Source organism: Hydra vulgaris, chromosome 11 (genome assembly GCF_038396675.1).
Source record: "Hydra vulgaris chromosome 11, alternate assembly HydraT2T_AEP".
NCBI classification, from domain to species: domain Eukaryota; kingdom Metazoa; phylum Cnidaria; class Hydrozoa; order Anthoathecata; family Hydridae; genus Hydra; species Hydra vulgaris.
Genome location: NC_088930.1, coordinates 49830394 through 49851463, shown reverse-complemented (window position 1 = coordinate 49851463; position 21070 = coordinate 49830394). Strand labels below are relative to the sequence as shown.

Sequence of the window (21070 nt, the reverse complement as noted above, 5' to 3'; positions counted from 1 at the left end):
TGTTCAGCTTGAAGATAACCAAGATCAAAAGCTAAACTTATAAGATTAGAAACAGCTGTTTCTTTCCCACACTGATGTGGTAACCCTGCTCCAATGCTAGAAAAACAGTCGGAACTTAAAATCCTTTTAGTTTTGATTTCTGTTTCTGGTTAAAAGATTTATTTTGAACATTCATCCTACCAGTCTTTTTCGTCCAATCAATCTTGAAAATATAATTTATATAAATATTAATGTATTTGTTTAAACATATAATTTTAAAATTAACTTGTTAAACTAATTTGATGTTCCATTATTCTTAAAAACAAATACCATTGCAAAAAACTTTGTTATAAATATAAATTTAATTTAAAAAAATAGAAACAGAATAAAAGTTCTAAGATTAATTATTAGTATTAAAAATATACCTCCATTGCATAATTTTTTTTTTTTTTTAAATTAAATAAATATTATCTTTACCTTGGATTTTCTCCCCAAGCCATTCTTGGATTTTTTCCAGTCTTGAGCAAATACAGATTTCTACGACAACTTGAACATATATTTGTTGAAAAATCTATTAGTTTCGAATATCCATGAAACACGTATAATTTCATCAACTCTTCCACTGTAATGTTAACATATTGTAGAGATTTTGAATTTATTCCAAATTGCTCCCAACAACAACAACAAACTTGTTGTAGACACACTGATGAAGTTGACATTATTATAAATATATAAAGTAGATATTTCTTTATATCTAAAGATTCATTTTCAATCAAATAAGGATAGCATTTTATATAAAGCTAAGGAATATATAAAGATAAACATGCATTGCATATAATATATAGCATATGTATAATGTATTATATATACTTAAATAAAAAACATAAGATAGTCAAATAAAAAACAAGTCATTTATAAAAAAAATATATTAAAAAATATATATGAGATAATAAAAAAATAGAACTTTGCAGCAGCTTAAGAAAGATATCTTTCTCAATCTTTGATCTATTACATTTTTTGATCATTCTTATCTTAATTTTAATTAACATAAAGCGTAAATACTCTAACAAAAATCAACCTTTTTTCAGAACACTTTGTACAAAGTGGCGCAAAGTATTAATATTTTAAAATGGCGCAAATAATGAATTTCAAAAATGGCCAGAAATTGAGTTTAATTGTCATGTATTTAAATTTATATTGAATTTTTTGTCTGTTCAATAGTCAAAATGATTTTTTTTATTTAAATAAAAAGACTTTTATCATTTAAATAAAATCATTAGATTTAAATAAAATCTTTCAAGTTGTGTAAAAAATAAATAATTATACAAAAAGAAAAAATTAAAACCTAAAAAAATAGTTAAAAATAGAAAAAATCATTTTAAAAAATTAAAAAAAGCTATGTGCCACAGTCATTTTGATTTTAAAAACAATTGGAAACAACTTCTATGGTCCTAAGTGTTATATAAAACTATAACTTGTTTGAGTGACACAACTTTTATCCTGGCGGTCAAATTGGGGAACAGTGAATTTTAATGAAGTAATTTTTGAAATCAAGCAATATTTTATTGTATAATTTTTTTTTTTTTTAAAAAAAAGAAATTATCATGATAGAACTTTTAGAGAGTACCATTTTCAATGTTTGTATTCAGTACTAGTTGAAATTTTTTTATAATATAAAAAAAATTGTAGAACTGTCTAATAATGTAGAATTAGTCATTTATACACTGATTTTTATAAACTTAATCAATTGAGCTCACACATCTGAAGCTCAATCATTAAGTTCAAATTGTTTATTTAAGTGTTAAACTCTTATTTTATATAATTTAATATTTAACATGAAAATGGTTTTGAAAATATATACAGACTTAGTAATTTGTTAACTTTAATACCATTAGCAATTATCTTTACCCTAATAATTTTTGGACAAGATTTAAAAAAATAAGACAAAAAAAGAATACCTATCAACAATTAATTAAAAAAAAAAAGAATACCTATCAAAAAGATGAAACAAAAAAAAATACCTATCAACAAGCATTTCTATAAAATCATCAACATTACATCGTGTAATTAAAACCTAAAAGTATAAAAACTTTGTAAACAAAAATTAACTACAAAATATGAGAAACATAATTTTATAATTTCAAAACTTAATACTACCCAACTAGTAAAAAAAGGTTTTTCAAAAAAAACATTAAAAAGCCTAAAAATTAGTTCTAGAACCAAAATTGTTATCATTTGATAAAGTCTCTGGAATCATATTTTTAATCCAGACCTGTTATAGTCTTACAGAAATTTTCTCCGGAGCTGTCATCTATACTTCAAAACTATTTAACAAGTGCTGGAAAACAACATCTATTATCTTCTATTTTCAAAATTTCTGGAGAGCAATTGATAAGAAGCCAACACTCTCTGATTGCTTGGAGGGGGCATATGAGCTTGAAAAGGATCTCATCTGGTAAACTTTACTTAAGATAAAACTCTAGTTTTTCAGCTAATCATTATCACAACAATATAGATCTGACCATACTTTTAAATGGTAATGTACTTGATGAGTCATTTACCCTTCATCTTCTAGGATTAACTCTTACCTAAAATCTTTCTTGAAACCATATACCAAATTCTTTGCAAAATTAGCATCTGCTAAGATTGCATCATTTTATCATACTCGCCACTCTCTTACTCTGGATTCAAATTTTTATCTCTATAAATCTCAAATCTGTCCTTGTATGGAATACTGATGGCAAAGCTGGAGTGGATCTTTGAATGATGCCCTTTCTCTTTTAGACAAGATACAAAACGGATTGTAAACATATTTAGACCTGCTCTTGCAGCCAACCTTCAACCATAGTCAAATTGTTGTAATGTTGCTTTTCTTTTTCTTTTCTATAAATATTATAATAGACGCTGCTCTAATGAGCTAGCATCTCTTGTGCCATCTACTAGAAGTCATTCTTGTGTTACTTGTCATCTACTAGAAGTGATTCTTGCGTTACTTGTCATTCAATTAAGTCTCATCCTTTTACTGTGACTGTTCTTAAATGCTCAAAAAATTCTTATTTATCTAGTTTTTTTCCCAATTAGTTATTTGGAATTCGCTCCCTTCATTTTGTTTTCCTGATTCATATAATATGCAATCTTTTAAGTTGTTGTTAAAGGTTGCTTAATTGTTTATGTTTATAATTGGAAATTTGTGGAAGGTATCTGTTTTTTTTTATTACTATCACTATATAATTGTACAGCGACAATCTAACATAAACAAAAATTATAACAAAATATATATATATACAGGTTCACATACTTGTAAAAGAAATATATCCAAATCCAACATAGAGTTACAGAAGCACGATTGCATATAGGATTGAGTTTGGCAAGTTATCTGGTGGCCATTAAAACGCCAAAGTCCTGCTCTAATTTCTTCTATAGACACCTTAAAGCAAATTATTTAACTCTTCATACTTATAATAATATCATACAATTGTATAATTTGTAAAGTTAAAGTATATGTTATATTATATATTTATATATATATATATATATATATATATATATATATATATATATATATATATATATATATATATATATATATATATATATATATATATATATATATATATATATATATATATATATATATATATATATATATACAGAGAGAGAGAGAGAGAGAGAGAGAGAGAAAGAGAGAGAGAGAGAGAGAGAGAGAGGAGAGAGAGAGAGAGAGAAAGAGAAAGAGAGAAATTTATTGGATAAAAATCAGTTTATGTTTATATTAAATTTAAATTTAAAGTTGTAATTAAAATCTTTAAAATGAAATATTATAACTTAGAAATAAAACGAAATTAGATGTATTAAAAAATAACAAAATTAGATGTATTAAAAAATAACGAAATCAGATGCATTAAAAAGGAAATAAAAACCAATTACTTGAATTAAAATTGTTTATAAGTTGATTAAATTTTGATACATTAAAAATTACTTTAAATGATTGATATTGTGATTAGTGTGTGAAAGTTTATTTAAGGGTTGTCCATAAACTACATCACGCTCTAGGGAGAGGGGAAGGAAATTTGTGGTTTTGTGACAAATTGTTTAGAACTTGTTACTAAAGAGTTACAATGTTGTGATAGGGGGAGGGGTAGTAAGGGGGACAAATTCAGTCGAAAAATGTGTGACGATTTATAGATAACCGACTATCATATTTATAAGTTTATAAAATTTATTATTTATTATCATTATTTTGGAAAATAAAAAAAAAAACTTAAACATGCAAAAGCATTATTCAAGTAAAATAGTTCATTAAAATTAAATTCAAATTTTTCAAAAAATGGTATGGTTTCTTTTTTGCAAACAAATGTATAATAAATTTTCAAAATAACTATTTTAAAAAATACATTTTTTTTCTGAAATGTTTTGCCATTCTCATTTAATTTGCTGAGTTATGTCTGCAGAAAAGCATGCATATCATTTTCAATGAACAAAATTTTCAACAGTTTGGAAAATTAATGAAGATATTTTATTAAATATGCATCAGTGGTTATAAAAGTGTTGAATAATCTTTTACTTAAAAATCATTTAAAAAACAACATACTTGATTTTAAAACAATAAAAGGACAACAAATGGGGATGATATTTTAAAGATGAGGACTTCAAAAAATAGGTTATGCTGATGTTTTTAAAGATATCAAAAATTATGCAACAAAAAATAAATAGGTTATGCTGATGTTTTTGAAGATATCAAAAATTATGCAACAAAAAATAAGTAGGTTATGCTGATATTTTTGAAGATATCAAAAATTATGCGACAAAAAATAAATAGGTTATGCTGATGTTTTTGAAGATATCAAAAATTATGCAACAAAAAATAAGTAGGTTATGCTGATGTTTTTGAAGATATCAAAAATTATGCAACAAAAAATAAATAGGTTATGCTGATATTTTTGAAGATATCAAAAATTATGCAACAAAAAATAAATAGGTTATGCTGATGTTTTTGAAGATATCAAAAATTATGCAACAAAAAATAAGTAGGTTATGCTGATATTTTTGAAGATATCAAAAACTATGCGACAAAAAATAAATAGGTTATGCTGATGTTTTTGAAGATATCAAAAATTATGCAACAAAAAATAAATAGGTTATGCTGATGTTTTTGAAGATATCAAAAATTATGCAACAAAAAATAAATAGGTTATGCTGATGTTTTTGAAGATATCAAAAATTATGCAACAAAAAATAAGTAGGTTATGCTGATATTTTTGAAGATATCAAAAATTATGCAACAAAAAATAAATAGGTTATGCTGATGTTTTTGAAGATATCAAAAATTATGCAACAAAAAATAAATAGGTTATGCTGATGTTTTTGAAGATATCAAAAATTATGCAACAAAAAATAAATAGGTTATGCTGATGTTTTTGAAGATATCAAAAATTATGCAACAAAAAATAAGTAGGTTATGCTGATATTTTTGAAGATATCAAAAATTATACAACAAAAAAAACTTGTTATTTTAACACAAAAAAAAAGCCTGTTATTATTAAAAATTCCAAAGGTTGTAATCATGCTTTTTATATCACCAACAAAGAATGACATACTAAAAAATAAATCAAGGACATATTCAGTAAGTTTTTTTTACTTTATTAGAAGTTTAAGCTTTCTTAAATTTTAGACACAAAGATCTTTTTAATTTACTTTTTTTCATATATAAGCATTTTCTAACATTGTCAGCATTTGCTGACAGTATTAAAAAAATTTCTGAATAAAACAATCACATATAAGAGTCTAATAAATATTAAATTTGATATACACTTTTCTAAATTTTTTGTTTTTTATTGCAACCTATATACAAATGTATACAAAAGAAAGAATTACAAATAAAGATTTAAAGATTTTTTTTAAAATAAAGAAAAAATTACAAATAAAGATTTCATTTAAAACTGTGATACTCAATAAGGACCAAGATGCCTTGTAGCAAAGAACAATTATGATGTTGTTGTCAAATATACAACCTGTTAGACTAGTTTTTATATATTTTTTAATAAAATATGTTAAATAAAAAACTTACAAAATAAAATTAAAAAAAAGAGCAACAAAAATTGATAAAATTATTTTTACTAAAAATGATCGAAATTGTCAACAAGCCATAAATCGTGAGGTCTTTAGGAAAACTCATTATTATTTAAGGGAACTAGCTATTTTTATAAAAAATTTGGAAAAAATTCTCTTCGTTTGAAGCAGTTTAATAGTTCAAAATTACTTCTAAAACTTTACAAAACATTAATAAACAAATAGACAGTTTCAAACCAGTAACTTAGTTAACTGGTATAAAGGTATTTCAACTATTTAAAATAATAGTATTTATGTAAATAAAATCTTACCAGTAAATTAATCAGGTAACTCATTGTGATAGTTTTAATATGATCAATGGAAGACATAACTGATGTATCATTATACTCTCGAATTGCCTATTATAAAAACAAATAAATTTTCAACTTAACAAAAGTTTTTTTTTTTAAATTGCGTAAATAAAGCATATACACAAAATAAATGTGAAAGAATAAGCACGTCATTTTTTTTCAGTGGTTGTATTAAAATATTTCAATTGTTTTGTATTTTGTTTACAATTTGTTGTGGTTTCAAAAAAATATGTTAGTTTTTGGATTTAACTTGAAATTAGTTTTAAAAATGACAAAAGAAGAAGACGTAAGAGAAAAAGTTATGCACAAATATTTACAAAATCCTAATAGTAGCTACAATTTTATAGCAAAATCGTTGCAAATACATCCCATAAACCGTTAATTGTGTTATTCAACGTTTTTCTCAAACAAAATCGATCAAACGCAAATCTGGTGGTGGAAGAAACAAAGGTTTTAAAGATATAAAACTAGTTAGAAAACTGGTTAACAGTTTTAAGAATAACCCAAGCCTTTCATTAAGGGAACGCGCAAAAATATATGGATTCTCTCATAGTTTTGTTGCAAAAGTTAGAAACAAACATGGTTTTCATTCTTTCAAAGTACAAAAAGTGCCCAACCGTTCTGAAACTCAACAAAAAAGTGCAAGAACCTGCGGCAGAAAGTTGTATGACAACTTTATTTCTAAAAATTTTTGTATTATTGAAGGCGATAAAACTTATATCAAGTACGATCATCAACAAACTCCTAGTGCTGTTTATTATATTGCCAAATATAGAGAAAAAGCAGATAAGAAATTTAAATACATAAAACATGACAAGTTTGCTAAAAAAGCTTTGATTTGGCAAGCTATTTGCAGTTGAGGCAAAAAATTAGCACCTTATATTTCTCAGTCCACACTTTCTGGTCAAATATATGTTAAAGAACGTTTACAAAAATGCCTTTTACCTCTCATTAAATCACACAATAACAGACCTGTGTTCTGGCCTGATTAGCTTCAATTCATTATTGTAAACTAGCTATGGAATGGTATAAAAAGAATAATGTGAACTTTGTGCCTAAAACAGAAAATCCTCCAAACTGCCCAGAATTGAGAGTTATTGAAAAGTACTGGGCTATTATTAAAAGTAAAAAGAAAAAAACAAAAAAGCTTTGCAGAAACATTAAAGATATTAAAATATTTTTTAAAAAAGCATCAAATAGTTTTGATTCTTATTCTGTGCGCAAGCTTATGGGTACCACTAAAGCAAAAGCTCAAAATTTTATTAGATTCTCACAGGAATAATTAATTTTTTTTTTTAATGTTTGATTTTCTTATATTATTGTATTAAAATTATTGGTTCGAAATAAAAATTGAGGAGTACTTTTTTTTAGTTGTTTTTCTACTTTCACATTTATTTCATGTACACGCTTTAGAAGTAATATTGTAATGTATTAACAACATTGACTTTTCTACTTTCAGATAAAGCACATGCTGATATATACGCCATTTAGGTTTTTCACTTAAAGTGCACTCTTTTTTATAACAAAGTATTTAAAAATATAAAGAAACAATTTGCAAATACTTTAAAACTCTTTGCTTTCGATGTGTTGTAATTATTAGGATCTTATTTGTTACAGGAGCCTGAAAGCTATTGATACTTTAAAAGTATTTTAAAGCATCGCATAGTAATTATTTTTAAAATGCCTTAAAAATTATTTAAATTAATCTAAATTCAGTATTTGAAAAAGCTTACATTTCCTTATAATTTATTTCTTAAAACAATCTTATACTTAACATAATCTTTTGTTTGTTTAACAAAATTTATTTATTTTAATTTTTATGTATTTAATGCAGTATTTTTAATAAAGATAATAAACAATTTATAGATAGATTTTATCAGTTACCAATAAGATCTTTGTAAACATAGTTTATGTTCATAAATGTATTACGTCAAAAGAACTTTACACGATATTGAATTAATAAGAAACAAAAAATTTTAAATACATTTGTAAAAAGAACTCTCTTAAACAAAATCACTTCTCAATTTTTGAAAAAAAAAATTTGCTTTCGCATATTATCATCCATGTAATCTATTTATATTTTACATAAAAAATTGTTTAGCTGACGATAAGAAAAAAACTTCTTTAATAAAAGTTGTGAAACTATTTTACATTCATATGAAACTAAATTTTAATTCAACATTTTACTATTTTACATTCTTTCAAAACTTAATTTAAATTTTTAAAATCATATTTAATTTAGTCTTTTAAAATTAAAATTTTTTTTATAAAACAATTTATTTCTCTGAAAAATTCTCAGTAGCTGTAAAATGCTTTTTTTTAGGACCTCATATTTTCTAAATAAATGTCAAATAAAGGATATTAAAAGATAACTTAAATATTCCAAAATAAAAAAAGTTTACGCCTAACTGAACGCTTTTGACAATTACATTTTACAAAAATGTTTTCCCTTAACCGAATTCTTTTAACATTCACAAAAAGCGAAAAGGCCTTGTTAAGAAGTGTTATGCGAGCGGCATAACACTTCTTAACAAGGCCTGTTAAGAAGTGTTATGCCCTATTTTTTAGCAAACTTAGTTCTATTACTTTATCTTAAAATCTTTAAATAAAATTTGTAAAAGAATAAAAAACAAAATAATATTTTTGTTAAAACAATAAAACTTTTTAGTTTTTATTTTGGAAGTATTTTATTAGAATAGAAAAGATAGAATAGAAAAGATGCTTTACACACTTGAGGTGTGTTGAGTCTTAATTACGTAGAATTAAGACTATGACAGCCGATTACAAAATATAGTGTTCAGAAACCTAAATATTTATCAATGCTGTTTTTAAAAAGGTTGAAGTTATCTTTATCTATTATCCATTGAGGAAGAGAATTCCAATCGTTTGTAACTCTGTTTGAGAAGAAATGGTGACGAATTCTTGAATTGGTAAATTGTCTGCGTATTCTACAATTGTTACTTTTATTTGATCGTTCCAGCTCAAAATTTAATGGAAGGTGGTGAAAATTAACAATATCTTTTCCTTTTGAGATCTTATACATTAAATACAATTAAACGATCTAGCAATTTCCTTCTGTTCTAATTAATAATAAAAAATTGGGAAAACAAACTTTGACATTGTGACTTTAAAAAAATAGTTTTATTATCATTTTAGATTCTTTATATATATATATATATATATATATATATATATATATATATATATATATATATATATATATATATATATATATATGATCATATGTAACAAAGAACAATTTACTGATTTTAGAAAGTGTCTACAGGTGTGATGATGTAGTGCATTAGTATGTACCGTTTGGTCGTCTAGTATGGTCTCGTTATTGTTATTATTATTATTATTATTTATTGTACCGCAACAAGCTATAGCTTTTGGTAGCCTACATAAAAATTTACAAATTATTTTTTAAATAAGTTAATTAAATGGGAATAAAGCCAATTTCATCGTTAATCAGCTTCAAGGTTTTCAGATTCGAAAAATTTATCCAATCTTGCTTTGAAACTATTTCCAGTTGTGGCACTGACTGTTTTCAGGCAATTTATTCCAAGTGTTCACCACTCGATTTGTAAAAAACTGATGACGCTCTGATGACGCTGTTCATTGTTTTTTATTAACTCTCTAACTACCTTAAAGTTATGATGTCGCTCGCTGATAAGAGAGCGAATTTACATTGCACCAATTTACAATATCGAAGCCATTTATTGTTTTAAAATACTGTATTAGGTCACCTCAAACTCTACGGTCTACAAGAGATTGAATACCCAAAATTTTTAATCTTTTTTTGTAATCCAATTTTCTGAGTGATGGAATCGAACGAGTTGCTTGGTGCTGTACTTTTTCGATTAAACTTATGTCAATTTTTTGGTGAGGGTTCCACAAAGATACTGCAAATTTGATGCATACATACTATGATATTTCGTCTTACTAGATAAAATAACACCTAAATCCTTTTCATTATTTGTACTGCATATACTTATTATTTTATTGTGATGTTTGTTTGATTTGCCAAGATGCATTACTTTGCATTTTGACTCATTCAAGTAAAGAAGCCATGTTTGGGATCATTTTGCTATTTTATTTGTCATTTATATACATTTATATCCCCGATATTATTTATTTTTGCTAATAATTTAGTATTGTTAGCATAAAATTTCTTTACACATAGTTCTGGCATACCATTAATATATATTATAAATAAAATAGGACCTAGCACGGATCCAATGTTTTCGTTCACTATCAAATCGTGTGAATAGAAAGCTAATTACATTCACTCCTTGCGCTTATGGGCTAGCACATTCGATCAATTGATCGAATGCACACATTAGTCACCATAAGCTACAAGCCATCACTCTTAGCCAAAAGAGCTACTGCTCCGTACTGGTGTGGAATAATGTGCTATGGAGTGAGATTTTAGATCCAAGCACATAGTCAACGAGCGCTGATCCAACATGCATTGTGGAGCTTCCAATTGAATGTGTGCGTGAGTGTCAGCATAGTCATTAGGTTATTGAGTGCCATAAACACATCCAGCGAGATAGCCTAATGTCCGTTTTGTCGTTGTGGTGTACATTGGAAAAAATAGGGGCTCACCAGCCACAAAAATATGTTTATTGTTTATGCGACACAATGATCGCAAAAAGTGACCAACTGAGCCATCTAGTTACATAGACCTAAGAGATAGACCTGTGAAAATAGAAGTAGATTGTAGATGATTGTATGATGATACTATTTTGTAGGAGGAATAAAAAAATAAGGACTAAGGGATAGGGTGAACAATAACTCACGCTCTAGTCATCCTAGGCAAATGATAAAACAATGGTCTATGAGTAAACAAATCAATATAGATCTGCTGGTTTATTAATGGCAACCATGGCTAAAATTATCGCACCATACAAAAACAATAAAATAAAAGAAGTAGATAACAAAATATTAAGTAAAATGATAATAAATGATAGTTCGGGCAACATAAAAAGATAAAATAGGCTAATAAATGTGGTACTATTTATAGTCTAAGCTCTAGATAATAAATTGAAAACTGATAATCACATGAGCAACTTAAAACTGATAATCAACATAAAAGTATATAAATGTCGCTAATGTAACAAATTCATAATATAAAGCTCACAAAGCGCTAAAATTTATGGGTGTAAGAGGTAAAAAATGTTGGTGTTATAATAACCAATTAGAATTCAATAGTGGATAAATGGTGATCCCCCTCCTCAGGAATGCACTGCGATTACCAATGACGTTTCAGAGAGCCCGAGACCTGCACTAACGCCACTCATCAGGGGTGTGTCCTTGCAACAGATCTCAATGCCTGCACTCTTTTATAAATGCCCATTTGAGCATATATTAAAGATGTAAAAACCTCACTGTAACTTTTATCATCAATATTGAAGTTAAGTAACTGTGAACAAAAACGTCAACAGATGTAAGTACTGTACTTAAGCAAAAACAAATATAAAAATAAATAACTACCCATCATTATTATTATTATTTTTGCTATTATAATAAAAATTATTATTGTTTTTATTATTATTGTTATAATAACTATTTTATTTTTATAAATGTAATTTTTATTTCAGAATGTATATTGATTGATAACTATTTTAATAAAATAGTTTTTTTTTACTAAAACTATTTTAATAAAAAAGTAACAATAAAATTTATTATTATAAATGTAATTTTTATTTCAGAATATATATGTATATATTGATTGATTACAATGCCGAAACAAAAGAAAAGAGAGGTACGGGACTAACTTACAATCAAAGTAAATGATACTAACTATGCAATATGCAACTTTTTAAAAACAGTCATATCCAGGGGTTGTATACAAAACTCCATAATATGAGTATAAGTTACTTGATGAGATGCTTGATTTAAAGGAAAAAAGAAATGCAATGCTTAGAATTGTTATGAAATGTTTAGGAAAATTAAATATGTTGATGGCTCCAAGGAACTCCAAAGTCATTAGAGTCATTAGAGAAAAAGATCATTGGAGAAACTCTTTACCATTTCTCCAATGATCTACTTCTCCAATGATTCTATTTCTGCCTCTACCTCTTTCTCCTAAAAGATGATGGCTAAAAAATATTATGAAAAATATCCAACCTGTGCAAGTACAGAAACAAGAATACTAAAGAATAAATAATCATGAATGATGATAATGATGATAATGATGATGAAGATGATGATGATGATGATGATGATGATGATGATGATGATGATGATGATGATGATGATGATGATGATGATGATGATGATGATGATGATGATGATGATGATGATGATGATGATGATGATGATGATGATGATGATAATGATGATGGTAATTTAAATTGCATGATATGGTTATAATATAAGAAATGATGATCATTTGTAACTTGTTACCATGCCAGTACTGCTGCCTTTGTGAGTAAACTTTTATTTTGTAAACTTTAAAATAAACTAACTTTATTTTTGTATGCAAATGCAACTAGTGCTAGAAATACTTATTCATAATTCAATAATTAAGTAAAAATATTATCAATATTAAAACAAATTTCAGGCCTTTACAGGAAGGTATGTGATTGAACACCATTATATGACCACGCAAATAATAACTTTGTTTTGACAACTTGACCACAGCAATTTACATTTTAAAATCGCTGAATAATAAAGATTTTATATTATAAAGGGTGGTTAAATTTTAAGGGTCGATAAGGAATTTATTGTAACATCTTTTTACTATGATAATATGGTTTGATTCAATTATGTATGGAATAAAATATCAGCCAAATGGGTGCCGCGACCTCGGCGGCACACCTCCATCCGATGGTGCAAATTTTCAATGACGCTGAGGCATAATTAAGGTTCTATGCCGTTAATGTGCCAAATTATCTCATCCTTTAGCTCTTGAATTGTTGCTGGCTTATCAACGTACACCTTTTCTTTTAAATACCCCCAAAGAAAGAAGTCCAACGGTGTCAAATCACGTGATCTTGGCGGCCAATTGACATCGCCACCATGTGAGATAACACGGCCATTGAATTTTTCGCGCAAAAGAGCCTTTGTTTCATTAGCTGTGTGGCAAGTGGCACCGTCCTGTTGAAATCACATATCCTCCACATCCATATGGTCCAATTCGGGCCATAAAAAGTTCGTTATCATCTCACGATAGCGAACACCATTCACAGTAACTGCCAGACCGGCATCATTTTGGAAAAAATATGGTCCGATGATGCCGCCAGCCCATAAACCACACCAAACAGTCACTCTTTGTGGGTGCATTGGTTTTTCGACAATCACTCTCGGATTAACATTCGCCCAAATGTGGCAATTTTTCTTGTTGACGAAGCCACTAAGGTGAAAATGGGCCTCATCACTGAAGATGATTTTCGTTGGAAATTGATCATCGATGGTTGCCTTTTCTTGCCACCATTCTGACCATTGACGACGTTTGAGATGGTCAGTGGGCTTCAGTTCTTGGGTCAACTGCACCTTGTAAGCGTGTAAATGCAAGTCTTTATGCATAATGTTCATCATCGACGAGCGTGAGAGGTGCAATTGTTGGCTACAACGAGTTGATATGGACGGCTCTTCAGTCACACTGTCACGAACAGTAGCGATATTTTCGGCAGTACGAGCTGTACGAGCATGCGCTGGTCTTTTCACATCTCCTACAGACCCGGTTTGCTCAAATTTATGCACGATTTTTCCGATTGTACGCACATTTGGACGATTAAATTGACCGAAAAACTCACGAAGTGCACGATATGCATTTTGATTTGAACGATCATTTTCATAATAGGCCTGAATAACTTTAACGCGTTGCTCAATTGTGTAACTTTCCATGGTTCAAATTGAGTCAGTCTGAAATTGAGAAATGACAAATTAAATACAGAAAAATAATTTACGTTTAGGTTTGGTTCACATTCAACATCGGCCCTTAAAATTTAACCACCCTTTATTTATACATTAGAACAATACGTTAAAAATAAACAACATTAGAACTTTCATCTTGACTAATGATTTTTATATTAGTAACAATAATAACAATAATAGTAACAAATCATTGATAATAATTTTTTTCAAAGTGTCAATAAAAGTTGATATAACTTTTAATTTATATTATACAAATTATAAATGTATGTATTTTTTATAATAAATGTTGTTTAAAAATATATATATATTTAGAATTTATAAATGAAAACTCTTTTAGACAACAATAATCTCTTTAAAGAAATTTGTAAAAATTTCTTTAAAGAGACCATTGTTATCTAAAATTGTTAATAAGCGTGTGTTTAACTTTATTTTAAACGGCTTTCAATAATATTATAATAAATGAGTGATAAAAGATTCGAAGTTTATAGTTCCAAACTAAAAACTTGATTTAAATAATCTTAGAGTTTTATTTTTTGTGTTTTAGTTGAGTTAAGATTAGTTGAGTTAATTTTACTTTTGTGTTTTAGTTTTAGATAAGTTCTTTTTATTTTCCCTTTTGTTAAGATAGTGTAGGTAGTGGTGTAGTGATGTAGCAGTAGTGGTGGAGTGGTAGAGCTCTTGCTTCATAAGCAAGAAAGTTCCGAGTTTGATCACCACCATCCCCCCTGGTAGTACCGTGCTCAACTTGTTTCTTCGGGCAACACCTTTGTTAGTCAAGGTTTGTGTTTCAGAGTTATAGAGTTGAGAGAGGGTTGTAATCACAATTCTAGTAGCCTCCTCAACTATAGTGGCTTTCTCGGCCTTGGGGAGGTAAATTAATCTTAAAAAAATAATAATAATAACTTTTAAATAAAGTTTTTTTAAAGTTTTATTTAGTTGAAGACTAAATAAGTTTTTTTCATAGTCATAAAAAATAGATTTAAAAATGATTTTTTTCACTGGTTTTTTTTTTTAACTGGTTTTTTTGGCGCATTTTATGTTTAAATTCTAAAAACATGTTAATAACCATGGTCAAATTGTCAAATACTGTGCAATCGCACACCTTCCTGTGAAGGCCTAAATTTCAAAACCTTTAAAAAAAGTTTACCTGATGAAGAAAAAGAGCGAAATGTCGATGAACAGTTAGATGAAATGTAAATGACGTTTTCTTCAACTTAAAAATGCAAAAAAAAAGTTATAAATAAACAACAAATAATAAATAACAATATAAAATGGCTCTTTTAGTAAAAATCTACAGTAAAATAATAAATTTAGATAAAATTCATGAGTCTGCTAAAAAATTCACTTTACTTTGTTCACTAAGGAACAGCTATCCAAAGAATAAACTGATGCTTCAATCATGCACTTCACATAAGCTATATTGCTCTAAAACAAAATGGTGAAACTAAAAAAAAAATTAAAAAACCATATTTGTCGAATTAAAAGTTTTTACTTCCTAATAACTCAAACATCTCAATTGTTGAATCAAGTAATCTTTAACCTCATTTTAAGCTTTTTCAGACTTTACATTTCACAAAGTAAAATATATGTCAAATTATTTAAAATGTAGATCAAATAAAAAAATAAAAAAATTACTAATTTATTGATTGCTCTGTACAATTCCCACATTACTGATGCAACACATTCAAACTCAATAGAAAATGCAGAGTAATACATCTTGGATTCAAATTCAGCATAAACCAGAAACCGGCGCTTGTTTATATTCATACCTTAAAAATAAAGCAGCATAAAAATTTGATAAAACATTTTTTTTTGAAGTATTTAAATAAAATCAAAAGTTACTTAAATTATAAAAGTTATTTAGGGTTAATAAACGCAACATTTAACTATTATGATAAAAGGTGCATTCAGCACAAGAAAAAGTTGGGAAAATAAAAGATCTAAAAATAATGCATCATGCGACAAAACTCTAATGAAAAAAAAATAGAAGAATAAATATAGAAAAATATAACTCAATAACTTTATATGTTGAATTTAATTTTTTAAGTAAACATTAAAAAGCATATACAACTACTGACCTGAAATTATATTTTACTCCTACTTACTTAAGTTCTTAACTAGTAATTAAGTATAATTAGCAATTTAGTCACTAAATCTTAGTCACATAAACTAGTTTTTATTTATATAATCTAGTGGGAAATTGTTGATTATAATTGAACCAAATATGACTTTATAAAGCATTTTGAGAACTAAATTTTTTCATATGATATGATTACTCAACTTTCTTTTTTTATTTTTTCCAACAACTTCGCTTCCAACAAGGCTGCAAGCAACCACTATTAGAGTTGGAAGTTACTGGAAGAGAAAATATGAAGTTTATAGAGCAAGATAACGATTGACAGACAACTTAAAAGATTGCAAATTATATGAATCAGGAAAACAAGATGAAGGAAGCAAATTCCAAAGAATTGATGTTTGAGAAAAAAAAACTAGACAAATAAGAGTTTTTGGGGCACTTAGGAACAGTCACAGTAAAAGGATGAGACTTAATTGAATGATGAGTAACATGAAAATGAATTTTAGTAGATGGCACAAGAGACGCTAGTTCTTTAGAGCAACGCTTATTATAGTATTTATAGAAAAAAAGAAAGAGAAGCAACATACAACGATGTGATAATGGTTGGCGGTTGGCTGCAAGAGCAGGTCCAACTATGTTTACAATGCATTTTTGCACCTTCTCTAAAAAAGAAAGGGTTAATGCAAAAGGACTTTAACGTTTGATCATACTGTGCTGCATTCAAGCTTCACCTTTCTCAAAAAATAATCATGATCACCTGAAATTCTATCAATTATGATTTTACTCTAACACTATCTTGATTGGTTAAAATTCTTTTAGGTTTTTTAAATTCCTTTTAATAGAATTTTGATTAATTTCTATTAAAAGAAATAATTTTAAAATATCTTCGAAAACGGTTTTTGAAAACTTTTTGAAAAACAAACTATTTCTTTTCATAATTCATTTCCTATTTCATATTCAAATTCCATTAATTTATTTTTGGAATTTAGATTTGGTCACCTTAAATGCCAAATATAAAGATTTTGGAATAACATTTTTTTGATTACTGCTAGTTTTTTTATAACTATATTTTTTTATATAAGTTGTTATTGACTTCATCAAAATTAACTAAAAGGTGACTAGTTAAAAGTTAAAATTAGTTGACTGAAAAATCGAATAGTCAATTTAATTGACTCTGGATTTCCTATTAATCAAATAAAAGTCAATTTAGTTGAATAATAATTATCAAACCTTCATATCTTTTTATTCAATTTAACTTTTTTGATCTTTAATTTTTGTTTGTTTGTTTTATAACAATAGTATGTACTATTGCAACTTTTACATGCTACCTCCCTTTTTTTTCACGTTTTTTAATACTAAAATTTCATCTAACTCATAGTATGTTTGCATTATTTTTCATTATTCACAAATGTATTTCATTAATTTTTTTGTTTTGTTAAATTTGTAACATTGTAACATAACTCAGAGTTTCACACTATATACAATTATCAGATGTTACAAACAACCATAACATCAACAAAAGTTATATACAAAAATGCAATACATTTTTAGCTGAGATGACATTAAAGTTGCAGATAACAAATTTGTTTTCATGGCGACATTTTGATATTAATTCGTTTATTCAATAGTTTAAAAGATGATGCAATGATATGGTATTTTTCCATTAAACAAAGATTAACTTTCTTCCATGGTTCTGCCCTATCAATAATCTTCCACGTAAGAATAGGATTTGAAAATCCTTTTTTTTTTATTTCCCAGATATATTTAGAAAGTTCTGTGCTTTATTAGCTTTATTTTTGTATTGAAAGGAGTTTTTATGTTTGTACCAGCAATCTTTAAAGGTGTGCTTCAATAAACCAATACAATTTAAAGCACTAAATGTTTCTTTTTGCGGATAAATTACATATTTATGAGCTTAAAAAAACTTCTTACAATAAACTTTTCCAGAAAAATGTAAGTTCTGGTTACGTTTTCATGAAAACGTAACCAGAACTTACAAAAAATTCGCAATATAATGCAACTAAAATAATTGTTAAAGACTTAGGTATTGACAACAGAATGGAGTGTCTTGAAATGAATACGGTGTTTATAACGATAAAGGATCACAAAGATGATTTTGCCAAAGATATTAAATGTCAGTTAATTAATCCATCTAAACCAGAACTTGAAAAGGTTAGTAAAGTTTTACTAGAAAACGTCAATAACAGAGTGAGAAAAGTCACCTTTGTAAACCAATGGCATAATATGGATAATGTAATAAATTGGTTCCACAATATTAAAGACAAACACAACTGTTCTTTCATCCAGTTTGATATCAAAGAGTTCTATCCTTCTATCTCTAAAGAATTACTTCAAAATTCACTTACTCCACGCCGAACAATTTACAGAAATTTCAGAAAATACATTAGATATTAAATTTTACTCAAGAAAATCAATACTGTGTACTGAATACGATAGTATCTGGGTCAAAAAACTTATTGATCCTAGTTTTGACATCACTATGGGAAGTTTAGATGGGGCTGAAGTCAGGGGCGTGGTGGCTCTAAAGAGCCCATGCGGGATTTTTATGAAAAGGCCTATATATGTGGTATTTTACCATATATGCTTGATGTAAAGGCCCATACGAAAAAAAATATGTATATGTATGTATGTATATATAAATATATATATATATATATATATATATATATATATATATATATATATATATATATATATATATATAATAACTGACCTTATTCTAATAAATCATCAATACAAACTAGCAAGTTGAGATAACACTTGTAATTATTAATATTGTTTGTAATACATTTGTAATTAATAATATTTGTAATTATTAATATTGTAATTATTAATTATTGTATTTGTGATTTGTAATTATTAATATTGTTTATATAATATGCTGCATGGTATTGTTGCCAAATTTTTATTTTTTAGTATTAATATTTTATTTTAATACTTCAAAATAAAAAATTGGCAACAATACCATGCAGCGACCATGCTTTTGTTCTGATTTTCTTAAAACACAATTTACCGCAAGCAAATATGATTAGTATTTTGTTTGAAGAACATAGCGTAACACAAAATTAAAAAATCAAAGATTTTAATTTTTCTATTACTATATAATGATATATATTTTATTGTATAATAATATAAATTTTTTTAAATATATAATTTTTTTTCTAAAATAAATATTGAAAATCTTCAAAAATAAGGAATTCTTTTTATAGATAGTTTATGCTTTTGTTTAATTCGGTGTTTTAACTTTTTTGACCATTTTCGCGTAAACTCACAACAGCAAAAATGCCGCTCTAAAAATGGTGCCGTTATTAACATAATTTAAACATAAAAGTTTTTATAACGTAGTTTCATTTAGCAGTTACTAAATTGAAAGTATTTCATATTTTTTCCGAAAATACTATTTTATTGTTTTTTCATTTCAAAAATAAAACAAAATTAAAATAATGAAAATAAAAAAACTTAAAGCTATGGAATCTTTATAATTTATTTTAAACTTACCTAAAATTAATGGTAATAAAAATGTGTCGTAAGTAAGTAAATTGTTAAGGTGTAATATCAAATTGTATTTGAAAATTATATGCAGTAGTGGTGTAGTGGTAAAGCGCTCGTTTCATAAGCGAGAGGTTCCGAGTTCGATCCCCACCACGTCCCTGGTAGTACCGCGCTCAACTTGTTTCTCCGCGCAGCGGCCTTGTTCGTCAAGGTTCGTGTTTCGGAGTTATAGAGTTGAGAGAGGGTTATAACCACAATTAAGTAGCCTCCTCATCTGTAGTGGCCTTCTGGGCCTTGGGGAGGTGAAATAACAAAAAAAAAAAAAAAAAATATTTGCGGTACTCCCACACCTCAAATAAAATAAATTCGTTAAATAATATGGTTTTACGCTATTTTTTTTAAAGGTTTTATTTGTGTATTTATAGTTCATAATTCAAAGTTTGCATAAAACATATCTTCTTTAAATGTACTTTTTGCACAGCCATCATCCTTTTTTAAATCTGTCTGAGGACAGGATATTACGGGGTGATTTGTTTATTAACATACAATAATATAAACTGCATAAAAATAAATAACTTTATTTATTATAAAACTAGTTTATATCTGTTTCGAAACGTTACAAAAATGCAAAACATGAGTTCGATACTTATTTATATAAAACTTAATTTAAAATTTAACACTAAAACATTTTTTTTAAATGAATTAAAACGCAATTCAATTACTACATAGAAATTGTATTGCGTATTAATTCATTTAAAAAAATATTTTTTGGTTAAATTTTAAATTAGGTTAATTTAAGTCCAAAAATAACATGGGTCTGCGGACATTTTTAAATTTATTTCTTCAACATTACGATTGTTAAAAACCGTTTATAAGTTCATAAACTTTCTTATGAAAAAAAAATCATACCACGTCTTCAAATATCTACTTTGTTTTCAGAGCAATATTATTATTATGCAAAATACTAATATAATTGCGCTCAAAGTTGAAGACTTAAAATCAAAGTATTAATAAAATTTAATTTGTGCAAACATAAATATTGTAAATGATTGTGGAATTTCTTTAAAATGTAGAAAAAATTAAAATTTGCCAAAAGGCCCATATTTAGATGAAAAAGTGAAAAGTTCATGCGGGAATCCCGCATAACCTCTGGGGCCACCACGCCTCTGGCTGAAGTATGTGAGTTAATTGGCCT

General features: G+C 26.9%; 1 protein-coding gene across 2 annotated transcripts in view; it reads right to left on the bottom strand.

The window, feature by feature from the left end:
* LOC100206554 (E3 ubiquitin-protein ligase ubr3) overlaps positions 1 to 21070 on the bottom strand; it is a 99078-nt gene that overhangs the window by 64458 nt on the left and 13550 nt on the right. For both annotated transcript variants that reach the window (XR_010641542.1, XM_065809107.1), the window contains exons 6-11: positions 15921 to 16054; positions 15636 to 15710; positions 15433 to 15498; positions 6360 to 6446; positions 3278 to 3406; positions 2001 to 2053 (exon numbers count right to left, since the gene is read on the bottom strand). Coding sequence is in view for 1 of the 2 variants with exons in the window: in XM_065809107.1 (XP_065665179.1) it covers positions 2001 to 2053; positions 3278 to 3406; positions 6360 to 6446; positions 15433 to 15498; positions 15636 to 15710; positions 15921 to 16054 (544 nt within the window). In the remaining variant the exon portion in view is untranslated. The remainder of the gene's footprint in view (positions 1 to 2000; positions 2054 to 3277; positions 3407 to 6359; positions 6447 to 15432; positions 15499 to 15635; positions 15711 to 15920; positions 16055 to 21070) is intronic.